This window comes from Amblyraja radiata, chromosome 6 (genome assembly GCF_010909765.2).
Source record: "Amblyraja radiata isolate CabotCenter1 chromosome 6, sAmbRad1.1.pri, whole genome shotgun sequence".
NCBI classification, from domain to species: Eukaryota; Metazoa; Chordata; class Chondrichthyes; order Rajiformes; family Rajidae; genus Amblyraja; species Amblyraja radiata.
In genome coordinates this window covers 52,569,786-52,591,319 of record NC_045961.1, presented here as the reverse complement: position 1 = coordinate 52,591,319, position 21,534 = coordinate 52,569,786, and the positions used below count along the sequence as shown (strand labels likewise).

Below are 21,534 nucleotides of genomic sequence, written 5' to 3'. Positions count from 1 at the left end.
GAGGGAGGGAGAGGTGAACAAAGAGGAAGATGACTGAACTTTATTGCCTTCCATCACAGTGGGAAATGTTGATTAGATTAGATTAGATTAGATTAGATTAGATCCTTTATTTGTCATTCAGACCTTTTGGTCTGAACGAAATGTCGTTCCCTGCAGCCATACATATAATAATAAACAACAAAACTCACAATAAACACAAATTAACATCCACCACAGTGAGTTCACCAGGCACCTCCTCACTGTGATGGAGGCAAAAGTCTTAAGGTTACTGTCTCTTCCCTCCTCATTCTCCCTCTGCGCTGAGGCGATATGTTGTTACCCCACCGGGCGATGATAAGTCAGTCCCGCGGCTCCCGAGCTCCGCGAACGGGCCCGTTCCGGAAGTGGCGGCGCTGTTGAACGGCTGCGGCTCGCCTGCAGTCCGTCTGTTATTACTTTTTTTGTTGTTGTTTTTTTGATTCCGCTGTGGTGGATGTTTACATTAAGCTCTATCGTGTATTGTGTTCTTTTTATTTGTATGGCTGTATGGTACACTGTACCAATTGGTGCATGTGACAGTAAATGTGAACTTGAACTTGAGACAATAGGATCAGCAGCTTCAAGGGGAGTAAGGAGAGAGTGAGATTTATGCCTCCCCCCCCCCCATGTGGGAAGGATTGATCGCCGACTCAAAAGTCGAGTCCATTAATTGGTTCCGGGAAGCGCCGACTGCCCACGTGGGAAGGATTGATTGCGTTGGGGGAACGGGTTGCATTGAGGAATGGGTGAGTGGTGGAAATGGGTTGCATTGGGGAAACGGGTGAGTGGTGGAATATTGCGTTGGGGAAACGGGGCTCAACGGGTCAGGGGGGTAGGGAGGGGTGAGGGGTTATGGAGGGTGGGCGGGTGTGACTGAGAGTAGGGAGTGACTGAGGGTAGGGGAAAGGAGATGGAGGGAGAGGTGAGGGAAGGAGTGTAGGAGGGGAGGAGGTGAGGGGAGGGAAGAGGGAGGGTGACGAGGAGGGGGAGGGAGTATTTGGGGATGAGAGGAAATGAGCCGTGCCTGTGCAGTTGGGGCTTATGGGTGAATGGTGGAATATTGCATTGGGGGAACGGGTTGTGTTGGGGGAACGGGTGATGGGGGCGATTGGCTCCGGGGGGCACCTGTCTCCGGGGTGAGCGCTGACACTGTGTTCGGGGACCAGCCCTCCCATGTGACGCCCCCCCGCCCCCCCGCGTTGAGGAACGGGGCACAATTGGTCCCACTTGGTCTAGTTCAGAAATAAATCCTCAACTGAATTATCTCCAGCAGCTAAAAGTTCAAACAATTATCACATTATGAGTGCAGTGAATGGGAATTATTATTTTTTCTAAATATTAAAGGTGATCGCATTGCACCACCCTCAGAATCAAAAGAATGTCATTATTGTCCCAGAATCCCAGACGTCTTAAGACATCTCATGCCCTTTGGAATTTTTGGCTTATACCTTGTATCTTTAGACTTTACTTTAGAAATACAGCGCGGAAAAAGGCTCAGCCTACCGAGTCCGCACCGACCAGCAATCACCTTGTACATTAACACTATCCTACACAGTAAGGACAATTTACTATTCTTATCAAAGCCATTTAACCTGCAAACCTGTACATCTTTGGAGTGTGAGAAGAAACCAGAGCACCCGGAGAAAACCCACGCGGTCACAGGGAGAACGTACAAACTCTATATAAACAGCACCCATAGAGAGGATCGAACCTGGGTCTCTGGCACTGCAATGCAACAACTCTACCGCAATGCCTCTGTGCTGTCCTATCTTAACCTGAAATATATTGAACATTTAAAATCCAACATTTACTGCAGTTAAATAAATACTGTTGAGTTCCTCAATGAAAAATAATGTTATTTTATATTCATCCATCTCTCTAATGCATAGCACATGAGAATGACGTACATTAAAAACAAAACAAATGTATTGTTTTAGCAGATACTTCATTGAACCTACCATATTTATAAAGTAACCAAAATATACATATTTTGAGTGGTATATTTCTATGCAGAATCTACGAACAGTTTTAAACTGCAGCCTGCAAACTCAGATGAAGTTGAGTGCCTGAAAACACAGAATGGCGGGTCATAGGTTATACCAGAATAGACAATATAATGGTGATAATGTAATTAATGGTCTCCTTAATATGACCCCTAACATTTCAACATGTTATATATGGAGTTGAATGATAGCGGAGGAAATGAGTACAAATATTCTCTGATTAAACAAGAACGATGACCATAATGTTGTCGCAACATTTCCGTTCCAACTACTTTATAGATGAGGAGAGCTGAAGAAAGTAATTATCACATGGCAGAGCTAATGCCATTAAATAATGACACTCAATTAAGCCAGCTCTATTAATGTTTTTCTGAGTGATAAAGTTTCCTTACCCCACACCCCAAAGGTCAATCCATTTTGTTAGAAATACTTACAGTATGGTGTATTTAAGGGATTTTAAAGTTGTGAATCACTTAATTACCAACACTCCCAGTTTACTTGTCATTGTTAATTGTGATTGAACACTTTCAGGTTCAAGGTCCAGGTCTTGCTGTGACTCAAACCTGTCTCTAATAGCTGATAGGAATTACAACAGTTCTTTTCTGGGATGAACGGATGAGACATTAACAAATATTATCCAGCCTGCGTCTTCAAAAATGTGTCTTCTTTGGATTTACTGAGTAGTTGGCAACAACCAACGTTCTAGATAGTACCATACTTGTAAAAAAGGATGTTAAGACTTTATAAATTCATTCTTAAGATGCCCATTCCTAGTTGCGCAGTAAAGCACAGTCCATCACGTAAACCAACCTCCCTTCCACTGACTCCATCTACACTTCATGCTGCCTCGGCAAGGCCATCAGCATAATCAAGGACGAGTCTCATCCCGGTCTCTCCGTCTCGCCTCTCCCATCAGGCGAGAGGTGCTGAAGTTTGAAAACGCATACCTCCAGATTCAGGGACAGTTTCTTCTCAGCTGTTATAAGGCAACTGAACCGTCCTCTCACCAACTAGAGAATGGTCAAGACCTCCCATCTATCTCATTGGAGACCCTCGGACTATCTTTAATCGGACTTACTAGACTTTATCTTGCACTAAACGATATATCATTTATCCTGTATCTATGCACTGTGGACAGCTTAATTGTAATCATGTATAGTCTTTTCACTCACGGGATAGCACACAACAAAAAGCTTTTCACTGTACCTCGGTATACATGACAATAATAGCAATAAACAAAATAAATAAACTAAAGATGGAGGGAAACAGGTTAGCTCCTAAATTGGAAATTAAATTTATCCAGGCAAGGAGTCTTTGCAAAAACCAAATCGACTAAGGGTGGCAGATTTCCTTTCCTAAATGGAATCATGTAATCTAACTTCATGATCACATTCAAATAGCCGGATTTTCTGCATATGTATCACTGCAAAATTACTCTTGTCTTCTGGATTAAGAGCTCCAAAACATTAATCTGTTCTTAGTTTTGCAGGAAATAAATGGAATATATCATTGCGGGGAGGTGAGGATGGAGAAAGCAATGTGTATTTAAACTGATTATTTCATTTCAATTTTGCCATTCTATAAATAAATGAAATCCTTGCTCAAGAAGCCTCCAAATCCAAGTCATTACATGTCAAGTCTGGTTCAGAGTAGCAGTTTTGTCATTGAATCTGGATGTTAGGGATGTAAGGCTAGCTCCAAAATCTTTGAGTACATATTCCAAAACCGTTCTTTGTTGTATCGATATGCTGTGCTGTTAAAGTACCATGAGTTTTTAAACCAAAATCCCAAATACCCTTTTAGATTGACCAACAAAATTATTTGTATTATTTGGCTCGCACAGCTGGTAGAACCACTGCCTCACAGCACCAGAGACCCGGGTTTGATCCTAACCTTGGGTAATGTCTGTGTGGGGTTTGCACGTTCTCCCTGTGACCACGTATTTTTCCTCCACGTGCTCCGGTTTCCCACCACATCCCATAGACATGCGTGTTTGTAGGTTAATTGGCGGCTGTAAATTGCCCATTGTGTGTAGGGAGTGAGATGAGAAAGTGGGATAACATAGAAGTTCGTGTGCTTAACTTAGAACTTGATGCTCAGTGTGGACTCAGTGGGCCGAAGGGCCTGTTTCCATGCCGTATCTCTAAGATTAAAGCAAAACATTTTTTTGTCAGTGTTATGGTCTGCTGTCACCCCTCCTACGACATCCACAATAGAACATGAAAGCATTTCTTTCATTGCTGCTGATGGGATCTTGCTGTGTACAAATTCACTGCCTGCAATGTGACAGGGATTATAACTCCAAAAATACATCATTGATTGTAAGGTGCTGCCGACACCCTGAGATTGTAATACACACTATATTCCTGTGAAATCTTTCAGGACATTCTTCCTTTGGCCAATATAGGCAGATGCAGAGATCTAGTTTCCAGCGCTTTTTAACATTGAGGCAACAAAATTGTGCAGGGATGAAGAGAACTCTACTGTGTCATTGCTAAAGTGGATGAGTTGGGGAGTGGGTGGGGAAGGATGGCTGGAGCAGTTTCCAATGTTTAACAAAATGCAAAATGAAATCCAAAAGGATATTTTAAAATTAACAAATACTGAAATATAAAAAGAATCACACTAAACAAAAATCAGATTATAATTATTGCTTTTCATTTTATAAACATTTTTTGTTGTAGTCATGAGATGGCATTGTTATGTAGTAAATTTGAATTGACATTAACGTTTCTGTGTAAATATAAGGGTGTATCAAACATGACTACATAGTGCCATGTTGTGAGTATCATTGGATGAGACTGTCATATTTCCTGTGAGAAACCTGAATTAGCATTTGTTAAGTTTAGTTTAGTTTATTGCCACGTGTACCGACGTACAATGAAAAGCTAATTGTTGTGTTCTAACTAGTCAGCGGAAAAACTATACATGATTTCAATCGAGCTGTCCACAGTGTACAGATACATGATAAAGGGAATAACCTGAATAATGTTTAGTGCAAGATAAAGTCCAGTATAGTCCGATCAAAGATAGTCCGAGGGTCTCCAATGAGGTAGATAGTGGCTCAGGACTGTTCTCTAGTTGTTGTTATGATAGTTCAGTTGCCTGATAACAGCAAGATAAAACTATCTGAAGTTATTACACACGTTCATAGTGAAGACACTCATATGCAGAATTCCCTTCTGGGGTGGAGCATTGCTAATATTTACAAATTCGACTTGGCTAAGACTAACTCTACCAAAGTCATAAGGACAGCATGGAGTGCAGCAGTAGAGTTGCTGCCCTACAGCAGTAGAGACCCAGATTCGACCCTGACTACAGGTACTGTCTGTGTGGAGTTTGCACATTGTCTGTGACCGCATGGGTATTCTCCGGGTGCTCTGGTTTCCTCCCAAATCCCAAAGACGCGCAGATTTTGTCAGTTAATTGGCTGCTCTAAATTGCCCCTAACATGTAGGAAGTGGATGAGAAAGCGGGATAACATAGAACCAGTGTGCAGGTGATCGTTTGTTAGCATGGGCTCAGTGAAATGAAGGGCCTGTTTCCACACTGCTTCTCTAAACTTTCAGCCTTTGCTTCAGCTGCGTATAACACAAACCAAATATGTCTCCATATTCGAAGCCAGGAACAGAACAATAAAGATGTTAAATGATTCCATCGGGAGAGTTTTCCTGTTATTTTACCAATATCATTATTTTAGAATAAAGTATTTTCAAATTAAAATGTAACTATTTCACAATTACATGTCGATGAGTAAGTGGGAGGGACCATTGAATATCTGTTGCTACTGCAAGAGGGAACATTCCATTTGATGAGAAAATGAATATGATATCTATTGTTTTTTTCCCCTCAATCTTTTTTCTTTTAGACTGTCAGTGTCATAGTGATAGCTGAATCTAACATTTCTGGAATTTATCGTTGCTTGGCTTCAAACAAAGTTGGAAATGATGAAAAAACTATTAATTTTTATATTTCAGGTAAGTGATTAAAGCAGCAATAAAAGCTATGAATTATTTATTTGATATGAATGCAATGTTACAATTCCAGAAACAATGACAAAGTTTGTGTAAAAAAAATGTGATAAGAGTTATTTGTTGTATGCAGGGAGAAGGAAGTATTGCAAAGAAGTATTATTAAATTGGATCAAAACATGTCAGCCCCTCAGTTATTTTTCTAATATTATTTGCTGTTTCCTCCCAATTAATCCACTCCAATGCACTTGGATTGCTTGTATTTATGGAATATTTAAATACTACATAGAATAAGCAGTTTCAGCGCGCCGAGTCCACAACAACCGTAGATCACCCGTACACCAGTTATATGGTATCCCCCTTTCTCATCCTACATATTAGGAGCAATACATAGAGGCCAGTTAACCTACAAGCCTGCATGTCTTAGGGATGTGGGAGGAGAGATAGAGTAAATGCACTGTATTTTACCAAGAGTAGGGGAATCAAGAACCAGAGAACATAGGTTTGAGGTGAGTGGGGAAAGATTTATTAGGAACCTGATGAAACATTTTTCACACAAAGGGTGGTGGGTATATGGAACGAACAACCAGAGGAGGAGTTCAGACAGGTACTATAACAATATTTAAAATACATTTGGACAAGTGCATGGATAGGAAAGGTTTAGAACGACGTGGGCCAAACGCAGATAGGTGGGATTCGTGTAGATGGGGCATCTTGGTCGGTGTGGGCAAGTCGTGCTGAAGGGCCTGTTTCCATTCTGTATGACTGTATGACTATGAATAAGCAGCTCTTGGGAATTTAGTCAGGATGAAATTGTGAGGGCTGAACTAAAGTTGCAAATAAATGTGGTCAGAAAACTCTGTCACCACTAACGAGTGGTTGGGTCTAGGGAGGTGAGAAAGATAGGAGCAAAGTCATGGATGCATTTGTAGCAAAGATAGTTTTGGGCAATTATTTTAAGGACTATTGAATGGCGGAGTAGATGGGCTTGATGGGCTGAATGGCCCAATTCTACTATTCCTTATGACCTTATGACCTTATGACCTTATGACTATTCTACACGTACTGTTTACAATTTATAACTTACAATTATACTAAGCCAATTAGCCCACAAACCTGTTTAAGAAGGAACTGCAGATGCTGGAAAATCGAAGGTACACAAAAAAGCTGGAGAAACTCACCGGGTGCAGCAGCATCTATGGAGCGAAGGAAATAGGCAACGTTTCGGGCCGAAACCCTTCGCCCACAAACCTGTATGTCTTCAGAATGTAGGAGGAAACCGGAGATCCCAGAGAAAACCCACGCAGGTCATGGGAAGAACGTACAAACTCCGTACAGACAATCACACGTAATCAGGATCCAACCGGCGTTTCTGGCACTGTAAGGCAGCAACTCTACCGCTGCAGAGTGCTTAATAGCCTGATGGTTGTAAGCAAGAAGCTGCTCCTGAACCTGGATGTTACAGCTTTCAGGCTCTTATACCTTCTACCGATGGCAGGAGTGAAATGGGAGCATGGCTCGGGTAATGTGGTCTTTGATGATGCTGGCTGCCTTTTTCCTGGCAGCGACTCTTGTAGATCCCTTCGACAATATTATTCCCATTCCCTGGTACCATCTACCTCTGTGGCAGCTGAATTAGACTAGAATGGCTGACCTTGGAAAGCACAAACATGGATTGGAGCATAATATAATGACATGATTAAAATACTGATAGAAGTTATTCCAGAAATGATTCAGAACCTCAGGGTAAGAATCAGACACTTAGAACAGGCGTGAGGAGAATTTTGTTTTATTCAAATGTTCAACTCTTGAAGGTGTTGGATGCTCAGTGGTTGAAAATACTGAAACTGAAATTGATAGTTTCATAAAAACAGGGGGTATGGGGATTGTCCAGATATAGACTTGAAGTAGAGGATACATTTTGATTTTATTGAACAGCAGGGAAGGTTTGAGGACCATTCTGGTCTAAGTTCAATGTGTACTTATTTTCTTACATTCTTTTCTTTCAGATAGCAAAGTTACAATTCAGTGACAGATCATTGTTGCTTTTGATCACTGTCCATGGATCCCTTCTCAGAGGGGTTTGAGGGTTGAATCAAGTTCAGTTGCAATCACAATTGAGGCATGTCGACACACAGGTAGAAATTTCCGCTTCTGGCTCGTGGTGGGAGCGGAAAGCAGGAAATGATGCATGTCACTTTTCCTCCATTAAAATTTATGGGTGGAAAGTCATAAGCTTGGCTTCTGTAACTTCCCAATATTTGTTCCCGGTGTGTGCCAAGAGCGGAGATGTGGAAGTCCACTCCACCCAGAGCACTGTCCAGATTCCAAGAGAATGGCCCAGTAGTGAAGATCTATTAATGTCCATAACTCAGACAGAGTCAGGACTTTAGGGAAGGGAGGAGAAAAATATCAGAGGAAAACATGTGCGTCGCATGTATCTCTTGGTTGAAGCGTTTTGAAGCTAACAGTTGGGTGTGACCTACAAGTGGCAGGGCAGTTGGAAAAGAACAATGTGACATTAGCTGACACATAGGAAAGATTCCAAATCCTGCAACTAAGTCCTCAACACTTGCTGCCCATCATTCATTTTCAAAGTGAAAGTTACATCACCAGATCAAATCTCTGGTTTGCAATCCTCTTTCTCTGCTGGCACACAGTGCGACTGTGGGTGTGTTATTAATTACCACGGGTGAGACAGGAACAGGACTGCCTTATCTCTGAGATTTCCCAGTGTCACTAAATGCATTTTGTTTTGAGATTCCTGACAGTGCTCGGCAAAGATAAACAATATCTTCCATCAGGAAACCTGTGAGTTATTTTCAGAGGAAGTTTCAAATCACTTAAGTAAATAAATCCTCTTTAAATTATTTCAAAGTGTGTCGGTTAGTTTGGGGGAACATTGTAAAATGTAGTAAGGATTGGGCATGCCACTAAATTGTCTCTCATACTCTAAAATGATAAACAGCCCATTTATGTCAACTTTATTCCAAATATCAAATAAACATTAATGCTATTTGAATCAAGGTTATCCTTCTAAAGATTTAAAAAACATTTCTGCTTATTTAGTTTAGATTAATTTAAAGATATAGCCTGGGAACAAGTCCTTCGGCCCAGCGTGTCCACGCCCCCAATTGATCACCCATTCACACTAGTTATGTTGCTGCACTTTCTTCTCCATTCCTAACACACTATGGGTGATTTACAGAGGCCAATTAATGTACAAACCTGCACATCTTTGGGTTGTGGGAGGAAACCAGAACACCCAGAGGCAACCCACACGGTCACAGGGAGAATGTGCAAACTCCACACTGACAACACCTGAGGTCGGCATCGAGTCTGGCTTTCTGGTGCGATGAGGCAGCAGGTCTACCAGCAGTGCAACCATTCCACTAATATCTTTAAAATATTTTGGATTGTAGCCTGTGCACACTGATCATGTTTAAAAATACAGGCAATTTGTCCCAGAGTAATAAGACCATAAGACAATGGGGCAGAATTAAGCCATTCAGCCCATCAAGTCTATTCTGCCATTCAATCAGAGCTGATCTATTTTTCCCTCCCAACCCGTTCTCCTGCCTTCTCCCCATAACGTTTGATGCCCTTCCTAATCAGGAACCTATCAATCTCCGCCTTGAAAATACCTAATGTCTTGACCTCCACAGCATTCTGTGGCAATGAATTCCACATATTCACCACCTTCTGGCTCGAAATTCCTCCTCGTATCTATTTTGAAGATTAATTTGTCTGTCTCAATCTGACTCTAGTTCCTTCACAATGGTCTTACATTATATGGATGTCTTCAACAGCATGCATTGTCATATTAAATAGGCAGCTTTTTTATTGACTAGTTTTTGTAATTAACATAATAAATAGCTTAATAAGGAGGAAATTGAGTTTGATATGTAAAAGGTAGTAAACTTCCAATGATGTTGAAGTAGATGAGCAATTTGGGGAAATGAGATGGAGTTAACACCTGAGGGATTAAGTGGGAAAATAAATAACACTGGACCCATTCTCCTCATAAATCTGCTGCCAAGTGTAGAAGGATACGTGTAGAAGGATATGTTGAAGGATGTGTAGAAGGATATGTCGGGACGACAGATGGCACAATGGGCTAAGTGTTCGGCTGGCAACCGGAAGGTAGCCGGTTCGAATCCCGCTTGGAGTGCATACTGTCGTTGTGTCCTTGGGCAAGACACTTCACCCACCTTTGCCTGTGTGTGAATGTGTGTGAATGTGTGTGAGTGATTGGTGGTGGTTGGAGGGGCCGTAGGCGCAGGTTGGCAGCCACGCTTCCGTCAGTCTGCCCCAGGGCAGCTGTGGCTACAGAAGTAGCTTACCACCACCGAGTGTGACTGAGGAGTGAATGAATAATGCGATGTAAAGCGCCTTGAGTATTAGAAAGGCGCTATATAAATCCCATCCATTATTATTATTATATGTGTAGTACTTCTTCTCCTGCTTATATCTTTTCCGAATCACGACCAACCCCAATTAATGCAGACACACTGTAAACATTGTTGGATCCAGGATTAGAAGTGTATGCAGAAATATACTTCCTGTTCATCCCTTTCATTCCTGAACAGAATGTACCACTACAAATGTACATTTTTTGCATAGAACAATTAAGCATTGTACGGTCAGGGCAATAATACACTCAATGCAAGTGCCGAGTTCTACAAAGAATATGTTGTAAACTTTACCAATTTACCTTTTCTGCACTCATTTATTTGTTTTTGTTACATACTTTCTGCTCTGTTTAAGATGAATTACTGAATGAACAATTACATGACAGCAGTTGTACAAAGGATAGCAGCTTGGTTATTTTTGACTCCTGGTTACAAAACTCCTATGTAAGCACAATTCTGATCCAAGCATAACATTTCTTGGGAAACTAATCAAAACTTTACCAAGATTCAATTGTAGTTGTATTATATTAGTCTAATGTATATCAACAACCTGTTTCCTCTCTCTCCCCCACTGCACAAACACACACAAAATGTAACCGTGGATTCGACCACCAAGAACACTTTTTGTTCAATGAACTCGCATTGCAGGGTGCTGCGAGGTGCTGTGAGAGATAAGGTCTGAAAAACTGATTTAATGTAATCAATTACAGCAGCACAGTGGCACAGCTGTCGAGCGTTTGCCTCGCAGCGGCAGAGACCTGGATTCGATCTTGACCTCAGTGCTGCATGTTCTCCCTGTGACTGCGTGGGTTTACTCCAGGTGCTCTGGTTTCCTCCCATCTCCCAAAGACCTGTGGGTTTGTCGGTTATTTGGCCTCTGCAAATTGCCCCCCTTGTGCGCAGGGAGTAGAAGCGATCATAGGATAAGATAACATAGAACGAGTGCGAACGGTTGGTCACCATGGACATGTTGGACTGAAGGATCTGTTTCCATGCTGTTTCTTTCAATTCAATTCAATTATTCTTCTAGACTCAAGAGTGAATCTTCTATTCTACTCAATACCTTCAACATCTAATTTTACTCAATATATTTTATTGGACAAACTCGCCAGTTTCATGAACCATTGCTGCTTCCCTCTTTTACAAGGGATTCCTTAGATAGAGAAGACAGGCCTGTTCATAGTATTCCATATACCATATGTAATTCTAATCAGATACCTTTTCTTTTGTACTCAAATCATACAATAAAGGGCAATATACTATTTATATTTCTTTTTTAGAACTACTGCTAACTTTTTTCAACTCTTTAGACATGTTGTTCTGAACTGCTTCTGAAAGGTTTTTGTTTCTTCTTCTGTGAAGACAAGCCCAAAATATGTGTTTGAATTCTCTCCTATTTTCTTATTCCCCCATATCATATCTAGTGTCTTAGCCTGTGAGGAATCCACCTTAATTTTTGCAACTTTTTTCCCTTTTACAATCCTATGGAAGCTTTATATCCCTGTTTTGATTCTTGCTAGACTATTATTATATTTAAATTTCCCTTGCACAATAAATGTAGTGATCCGTCCTTGCTGAATTTTCTGCGTAAGCCGAGAGACCACCGTTTAATATGTTTGAGCTTGCATAAAAACGATTGGGAAATTTTCAAAGTGAAAAAATACAGCTTGTTCCCATCTTCACCTTGTTCCACTGACATGCACACCTGTCATCCATATCTATGCATTTTGTAATGAAGATCATATGTTACCAATTAAGAAAAAGACACTGATTGCTCAGGGCATTGAGGCCATCTGTCATTGTTCCAGTTGCTGTTTCGACTAAAATTAGCTGTTTAAGGTTAAACTGAAGATCTTCAAATACCTGATTGCGATAATTTGTGCGATAATTCATGTGCAAGATGAATTCATCCGTTAGTTACCATGTCAGCCACCTTATGACTTTTAATTGTTTTCAATTATGTTGATATTACAAAAGGCTTATTCATTTGTGTTTTGTTTTATTAGATGTGCGCAATCAATTTGGATTTGAGATTGGCATAGGACATCATGCGTTACCAACAGAGGGTGATGATCTGACTCTTTACTGCCGAGCCAATAAATTTTTATACTCAAATGTTGCTTGTCGTCTTCTGCGTAAGGACAATCATACGTTGTATAATCTCAGCAGTGTAAGTGAAATAACCACCAAAGAATATTCGATTGCTCTGAACTTTACCATCAAAAATGTGAGTCAGGATCAATCTGGAACTTATGAATGCACAGCCAGAAATATTATCACTCAGAAAAATACAGTTCAGAAGCAAGAGGTGTATGTTATCGGTGAGTATTAGATTGTGTAGTTCCTTTAATTTAAGTGGGATATGAACAATCCAAGAAATTAAATGATTAGTGATTCTGAATAGTGACACAAGGAACTGCAGATGCTGGTTTGCAAGAAAAGGGTTCTGATTCTGAATGTCTGTTTAATTCCTTTTCTGTGTTTTCTTCTGAAAATAATTCCTGAGCTAAACTTTATGCAGAAGGCAGATACAAAATGCTGGAGTAACTCAGTGGGTCAGGCAGCATTTCTGGACAAAAGCAACAGGTGATGTTTCGGGTTGGAACTCCTTTTTAGACTGAAAGATAGAGAAGGCCAGAACAAAGTGCTTGCAACAGAGGACCTCAGGAAGGGTGGAGTCCATAATGGCCTATTGTTGGTTTAGGAAGATGAACTAATAAGAGAGATACAAGGATGTGAACAGTGGAACTAGTAGCACGACTAGGGGGAGGGGGGTGGGGTGGGGAGAGAGGGGGGAAAAGAAGTAATTGAAATTAGAGAAATCAATATTCATGCCGCTGGATTGTGTGCTACCCATGCAAAATATGAGGTGTTGTTCCTCCAATTTGCTTGTGGCCTCACTCTGACAGTGGAGGAGGCCCAGGACAGAAAGGTCAGTATGGAAATGCAACTTTATGCAAGAATATTCTAGCATTGTACTTGTACTGTTGTACAATAAAATTCAGTTCTGCATCAGAGCCTATTGCTGAAGTTTTTGTAGATGACTTGCAGTACAATGTTCTTGTTGTAAACAGCCTGTAGTCAGTCAACCACATAGCTACTGCATTGTAGAAATGTTAATGGAAATAGTATACTAAGTCATATAAGTAAACCTTGAAATCCAAATCATTTGGAATGTACCTTAATGTTATTGTTTGGGAACAGAGTGCCAAATTGTTTGAGGTTGTGATTAAATCGTGATCACATTAAAAAAAAAAGAATAAAACACACAGTGGACTGGAGGAACTCAGATAGCCAGGTAGCATCTGTGGAAAGAATGGATGGCAACATTTCGGATCGAAACCATTGGCCTGTGCATTCCCTCCACAGATACAGCCTGACCCACTGAATTACTCCACCACTCTTCGCTTTTTACTCAAGATTCCAGCAACTGCAGTTCCTTACGTCTCCACATCAGAAAAAATGGTTAGTTTTCTAATGAATTTTAAGCAGAGATGTAGGCATGTAATGATTGGAAATGGGAGGCAAGTTAGAAATGACAGTATGTTAATCGATTTTAAGTTTGCCATGTTATTTTTAAAGAAAATAAGACATACTTATTTCAAATGAAATGACGATAATTTGTGAATGCGATTCAAATGCTTTATTACTAAGAAATCACAAATGTTGACCTATTTTGGAGTTTGGCTGTTTAGTGACTCTAAATTGAATTAAAAATTCATGACCTCATTCTCCATTCCAGGCAACACATAAATGTTCTTTCTTTTACAATTTTTTTGAAATGGCAATGTATGAGAAAGAACATAATAAATAAAGGCATGAATAGGTTATTAAGCTCAGGGGACTTACTATAGACAATAGACAATAGACAATAGGTGCAGGAGTAGGCCGTTCGGCCCTTCGAGCCAGCACCGCCATTCAATGTGATCATGGCTGATCATCCCAATCCGTACCCCATTCCTGCCTTCTCCCCATATCCCCTGACTCCGCTACCTTTAGGAGCTCTATCTAGCTTTCTTTTGAAAGTTTCCAGAGAACCGGCCTCCACCGCCCTCTGAGACAGAGAATTCCACAGACTCACAACTCTCTGTGTGAAAAATTGTTTCCTCATCTCTGTTCTAAATGGCTTGCCTCTTATTCTTAAACAGTGGCCCCTGGTTCTGGACCCCCAACGTCGGGAACATGTTTCCTGCCTCTAGCATGTCCAAACCCTTAATAATCTTATATGCTTCAATAAGATTCCCTCTCATCCTTCTAAACTCCAGAGTATACAAGCCTAGCTGCTCCATTCTCTCATCATATGACAGTCCCGCCATCCCGGGAATTAACCTTGTAAACCTACGCTGCACTCCCTCAATAGCAATAATGTCCTTCCTCAAATTAGGGGACCAAAACTGCACACAATACTCCAGGTGTGGTCTCACTAGGGCCCTGTACAACTGCAGAAGGACCTCTTTGCTCCTATACTCAGCTCCTTGTGTTATGAAGGCCAACATGCCATTCGCTTTCTTCATTGCCTGCTGTACCTGCATGCTTAATTTCATTGACTGATGAACAAGAACCCAAATACACCAGAAAATAAGATTCTGCATGTTATTTCACCTCTGTACCACTTTCCTGCAACAATGCCCCTTGATTCTATCTATATTTAAAATCTATTGCTTGCTGTGTGTTCAGTATCTCTAAAATAAACGAAACTGAACTAAAGTAAAGGAAACTAAACTAAACTAATCTCAATCATGAATGCTCAACCTCTTATTTTACCTCTTACTTTGAATTTACGACCCCACATTCTATTGATATAGTTTAACAGGTGCCAGTGCCTGGATAAGAGGTATTGCCATGAAGTCTGTGCTTGTCTTTCTGATGAAACAGGGTGCTGGCAATGAGCAGACCACGCTTCAAATATGATTTAAATTGAGCATTTCCCCGTGTATAATGGATCCAGGGTACATTGTAGACATTCCTTTAACTTTAAGAATGTTCATAATTCTTACTGTCTTATTCCGATGTTGTCATTACCAAAAATGCAAGACTCGTTAGTAAAGGGGACCATTATGTAAATAGTTAATCGTTCATTATATTCAGCTTCCTGTTATAATTTAATTTAATAATTTGGGTTAAGTGGATAGCCTCAGTGGACAGCGTTTATATTGGAGGATTTAATAGTCTGGGTAATAAAACAAAGTACAATCCTGATCACCATTTATTACTTTTGCCCTTTTGCTCCTCTAAATCAGCAACACAGCCTCTGGTTAAAAAAATATTTAAAAGAGATGATTTTAGATTTTTAACTGGACTAAGGTGTTTCAATAGGGAAATGTCCAATCTAAGAGAAAATGAGATTTGCTACCTCACAGCGCCAGAGACCTGGGTTAGATCCTGACCTCGGGTGCTGTCTGTGTGGAGTTTGAATGTTCTCCCTGTGAACGCATGAGTTTCCTCCAGGTGCTCCGGTTTCCAAAGACTTGCGGGTTTATAGATTAATTGGCCTCTGTAAGATTTGCTCCTTGTGTGTAGGGAGAGGATTGGATAACATACAACTGGTGTGAATGGATGATCGATGGTCGGCGTGGATTCGGTGGGCTGAAGGGCCTGTTTCTAGGCTGTATCTCTAAACCAAACTAAATGTCCCCCCATCAAAAACTATATTGTCTGCTTTTGTTTCGTCCTGCAAACTTTTATTTTGCTAACATATGCATTGCATCCGCTGTTAAGAATGTCTTCTCAAACATTAGTTAGAGTGTGTTTGTTTTATTAATGAAACAATGCCTGCAGTCTTCAACAGAACAGAACTTGAATAACTGTTTCATACAGTGTGTGTGCACAGAGCAACATCAAGCCAGCTGGATTCATGACAAGCTGATTAGTATGTTATTCTATTTTGTATCAATTAAAGGAGAGGAGATTAATTAACAGATCGACAATTAGTTGGCCGAACTTCAGTTCCGCATGATTTTTTAAAATTATTACATGCTGGAAATCACGTCCTCGTTATCTCTTCTTGTTGGCCATATCTGAACCACAATGTTTAAAACGTGGGGAAGAAAAACAAACTTGCCTTGATTTGAACAGCGTTGTGAATGAAAAGCTTCAAGTCACGTCCCATGAAATGTAGCTACTCATTTGTGGGGCTGGACTGACGGAATCCAAACAGTTTCTCGTGCTTGTGAACTCCTGAGCGGACTTCCTCCTTTAAAAAAGTGGCACAATGCCCTGTAACTGAACTTAATCTTTCACATGGGAATTGCTTTTGTTGAGGGCAGTAAAGTAAACAATGGCATTTCCACCCCCGCCTGATACCAGGTTCACAGGGAATCTACTCGTTTAAGCAGAAACAAGTGCTCAGTAATTGTGGGAGTTTCTGGACTAAGAATAGGGCATTTTTAGATATGTTCCCAGTGTGATTATTTTAGGTAAACTAATCACATATGCTAGGTAGCTTACAAATATTGCATTACAAGTTCCACAAGTAAAGCTTCAAAATGACATTTTTCTATTACTATCATTCTCTTTCCACTTGGTTATCTTAACCCTCCAGTCACAATACCACAGGTGACCACAGCCTCTTATGCCTGCTCTTTCTTGTGTCATCATTCAAATTAGAACAATTGTATACCGATCAAACCTGTGCCAAACAGCTGCATTTTTTAGTTCTGAAACATTAAAACATATAGTTTAGTTCAGAGTATACAGCGTGGAAACACGCCCTTTGGCCCACCAAGTCCACACTGACTATCGATCATCTGTTCACACTAGTTCTATGTTATGAAGGCGCTGTGAGGCAGACCACCTATTGGATCTGGGTGATGATATATATGGAAAGTTTAGCAAACAATGAATCCCAATACATTTCCAGTGGAAAGTGGGCAGAAACTAAAAAGTAACCTAAAACTCATTTTATTAAAATAGATTTGATTTATTATCCGTAATTTAATAAATATTAAGCACTACAAAGTTATCCACATATACATCTATAGATCAAATGATTCACCATCCTGAGGGTATGATCAAACTCAGGTCTCCGGAGCTGTCAGGCATCAGCTCTACCACCTGCACCACTGTGCTGCTTCAAAGTTTGCTCATTAAATTTAAATATACGGGTGGCACGGTGGCGCAGTGATAAAGTTGCTGCCTTACAGCGCTTGCAGTGCCAGAGACCCGGGTTTGATCCTGACTACGGGTGCTGTTTGTTCGGAGTTCATACATTCTCTCCATGACTGCTTGAAGCTCCAAGATCTTCGGTTTCCTCCCACAATCAAAAGATGTACAGGTTTGTAGGTTAATTGGCTTAGTGTAAGTGCAAATTGTTCCTAGTGTGTGTACGATTGTGTTAATGTGCAGGGACCGATGGTAGTGTGGACTAGGTGGGCCAAAGAGCCTGTTTCCGTGCTGTATCTCTAAACTAAACTAAATTTTCATGGTAAATATTTATATGATGGACATTAAATACATGTACATCTGCTTGAATTACATGTATGCCCGTATTTTAATTGAGTCATTGAAAGTTATGCATTCTAAGTGGTGTATTTTGCCACGATTTATGCATTCTAAGTGGTGTATTTTGGTGTATTTTAAAAAGTCTAAAATCTTTAGGCAAGACCTAAAATCTTGTTTTCATTGATATAATTTGTAAAAATAAACTATTTCACATGGTAACCTCCAATTAATTTTGATTCTGAGATTATATCTCCTTTGATTTCAGCTCAGGAAGCTCCATACCTTCTTTATAACCTAAGTGACCGAGAAGTAAACATCAGTAGTTCCATTTTGTTGGAATGTCAAGCAGAGGGAAGACCAGTGCCACGTATCACATGGTACAAAAACAATCAAAGGTTACACATTGAATCAGGTGCGGTTTTGACAGGAAATGATTGTCTATATCATATGAACTTGAAAATTATTGTTGGTCAATTATTGTCTGAACATGGTTATTCAGGTCCACCACCGATTTTCAAGCTCCTTTGGTCCAGAGCCTTTCTGGATTATCCATTTTGACAGACCAACAGAGGTTCAAATTATGAACCTGAGAAGCGTCGAACGGCACCAGAACGGTCCGCCTGGGCCGTCAATGAGCATGGATATCGGCCTGCAAATTCCGCCTCAGAAGTCGGCTATGGGAATGGATCTGCTGGCTCTGGCCAGGCTGGAGTTCTAGAGCCCGGCAGCATGGGGCAAATTTGACCCGCCGATCAGCCACAGAAATCCCGATGAGGTCGAGACCAGCATAGGCAGCACATTTTCGGAGAGACTTCCGGAAGGGATTTCAAATGCTTTCGTAATTCTGTCCTGATTAAAGGAGGTGCCGGACCACCAGATGCTGTAAAATCGGTGGAGGACCTGTATATTTCTTTGAGCAGTTAACGTGAATGTATCTATCATTTGTTGTATCCACTGTTATTTATTTAAATAGAAAACTTTAAATAGAAACATTTAAGAAATGTATCAATGCAGAAATATTAACACCCCAAGACATGACTAATGCTTTAACAACATAAAGATGTATTAGATAATTACATTATGATAATTTTGTTTTTCATCATCTCCATACAGTACAGTTTACTTTAATATTAATTAGAATTTTTATAAGATCTAATTGAGTTAGAAAAATAGAAGAATGCATTGCTATCCCAAAAATGCAGTACCCTTTAGGAAGTGGAACCCTTTGGTTCCCACTGTGCAGTTTCTGGTATCAGCGGTGCCATCAGGGGAAGGCAGTAAGTAAACATTTGATATTTTCCCACAAGTGAGAGGAAATCAGTTACTGGGTCACAACAGGGTGCTACTAAAATTTCCATTGACCGGCTAAAGTTGTCTGCATACTGTATCTCCTTCTTAAATGTAAATGGATGGGTTGGGAATTAATAAAGAGGAATGGATTGGAAAAAAAATAATTGACCTTACACATTGAAATATTTTATAGTGATCCAATAACCTGAGCCTTCTGGGAATGGACTTAACTTTTGTTATAATTTTGAACCTTTTAGTAGAGCATTATTCTCTAGTATTTTTCCATACGTATGTTGGATATGTTCTGGTTTTAGTTCTATTGTCATATAAATTTGTTGTTTTTTTAAAGGGGGCAATCTGAAAATGTTGCATTAACATAAGAGAAAACCAAATCAAATCTTCTGTTATCTTTGTTAAGAATAGACTAAATAGGAAGTTGCCTTTTTTTTTCTAGTGAAGACTGAGTTTTCCAACAGTGTGTCAGTATCATGCAGGATGTCATAGTATGAGGTGGCTGTCTGCCCATTCAGCTTCTAGATGTAGTAAATGGGATCTAACTATAAACAAAATAAGCCTATGTGGAAAGCATGGTTCTAATTCTCTGCCACATACTTTGTACAAAGGTATTACTCTGGGACCAGGAAACAGAATGTTAATTATTGAAAGAGTCAAAGAAGAGGATGAAGGCTTATACCGGTGCCAGGCGACTAACAGGAAAGGCTTTGTGGAGACTTCTGCTTACATCACTGTTCAAGGTAACTGCAGAAAATAGAAGTGGGATGTTAAAAAAAACATTTTAGGATGGGTAAGAACATAATTAAAAGTTAGAATTCTGAATTTGAAATTTGGTTACCAGTCATGAAAATATTTTGTGTAGGAAGGAACAGCAGATGCTGGTTTCCAACAAAGGTAGACACAAAATGCTGTGGTAACTCAGCAAGTCAAGAAGCATCTCTGGAGTAAAGGAATAGGTGACGTTTTGGGTCAAGGCTGTTCTTCGGACACCAAAAATATTTTAGGACTCAAGATCCGACCACGGACATGAGAATATCATTTATGAGTCATCGTGTGGTGATTGATAATCAGTTGATATTTTAACAACTAGTTCACTGGAATGGCTGAAAGTTCTTCTGTCATGTTTGAGGAATTGTTTTTGGAGATAGGCAAAGAACAGAGAGATGATAGGAAACTCAAGGATGCTAGAATCTTGAGCAAAACACAAAAGGACTGGAGTAACTCAGCAGGTCAGGCAGCATTTATGGAGGGAATGAACAGGTGGCATTTCGAATCAGGACATTTCTTTGGACTGAAGAAGGGTCTCAACCTGAAACGTCACATATCCATTCCCTCCGCAGATGCGGCCTGACCCGTTGAGTTAGTTCAGTTTATAGTTCAGAGATACAGTATGGAAATAGACCCTTCGGCCCACCGAGTCTGTGCCGACCAGTGATCCCAGTACACTAGCACTATCCTGCACACTAGGAACAATTTACAACATTTGCCAATTAACCTACAAACCTGTATGTCTTTGGAATGTGAAAGGAAACCGGAGCACCCGGGGAAAATCCGGGGAAATCACGGGGAGAACGTAAAACTTCGTACAGACAGCATCCGTAGGCAGGATCAAACCCGGGTGTCTGGCGCCGTGAGGCAGCAACACTGTTGCTGCGCTGCCGTTACTCCAGCACTTTGTGTTTTAAGAGAGAAGATAGATGGCAGAATGGTGATGGATAAATGTAAGTTGGTGCCAGTTAGAAAACAGAGTTTAAAGAAAGACTAAGCATAGGGCAGTGCTTTACTCAACAGTGGATAAGCAGGGACACCATCTATGGCAATCTCTCATATCTATGGGAAGTGTACACATACACCCACACAAACTAACAAACTGATGAAACACTAGTCTTCATCTAAATGAAGAAGGAAAACTAGGCTGTGGTCTAGTATTGGTTAGACTTCATCTAGTTCTGGATCCTACATGTCAAGATGTATGTGTAAGCCTTGCAGGTGGGTGAGGTATAGATTAATCAGGAATCTGCACCAACCAGATATTTTCAGCTATGGATGACCTTCATAGCATTTCTGTTCATCGAGCACGATCGGGACAATGTGCAGATGCACAGAGAGGAGTGGGAGGCAAGTTCACAAAATAATGTAATTCTTCAACCTGGACCATATCAGCTAACGTTTGGTGGATGAAGGAAGTTGCCACTGAAATCTAATGACTAGCACAGCCTTAGCTGCAACCTTAGGGCAGAGTATGGATGCTCTTGCTTGCAAATGATCATAGCTGTAATCAAGCCCCCTTTCAGGATGATGCAGGAGTTGTTTGCAATCTACTGTTGCATAAGACAAGTTGTTGAGGCTCTGCATCCAAAGTGCTACACCTACATTTAATTCCAC

At 40.5% G+C, this 21,534-nt stretch overlaps 1 protein-coding gene across 2 annotated transcripts in view; it reads left to right on the top strand.

Moving 5' to 3' along the window:
* flt1 (fms related receptor tyrosine kinase 1) overlaps positions 1 to 21,534 on the top strand; it is a 135,644-nt gene that overhangs the window by 68,628 nt on the left and 45,482 nt on the right. For both annotated transcript variants that reach the window (XM_033022838.1, XM_033022837.1), the window contains exons 12-15: positions 5,890 to 5,998; positions 12,411 to 12,725; positions 18,110 to 18,256; positions 19,758 to 19,889. In XM_033022838.1, the coding sequence (XP_032878729.1) occupies positions 5,890 to 5,998; positions 12,411 to 12,725; positions 18,110 to 18,256; positions 19,758 to 19,889 (703 nt within the window). The remainder of the gene's footprint in view (positions 1 to 5,889; positions 5,999 to 12,410; positions 12,726 to 18,109; positions 18,257 to 19,757; positions 19,890 to 21,534) is intronic.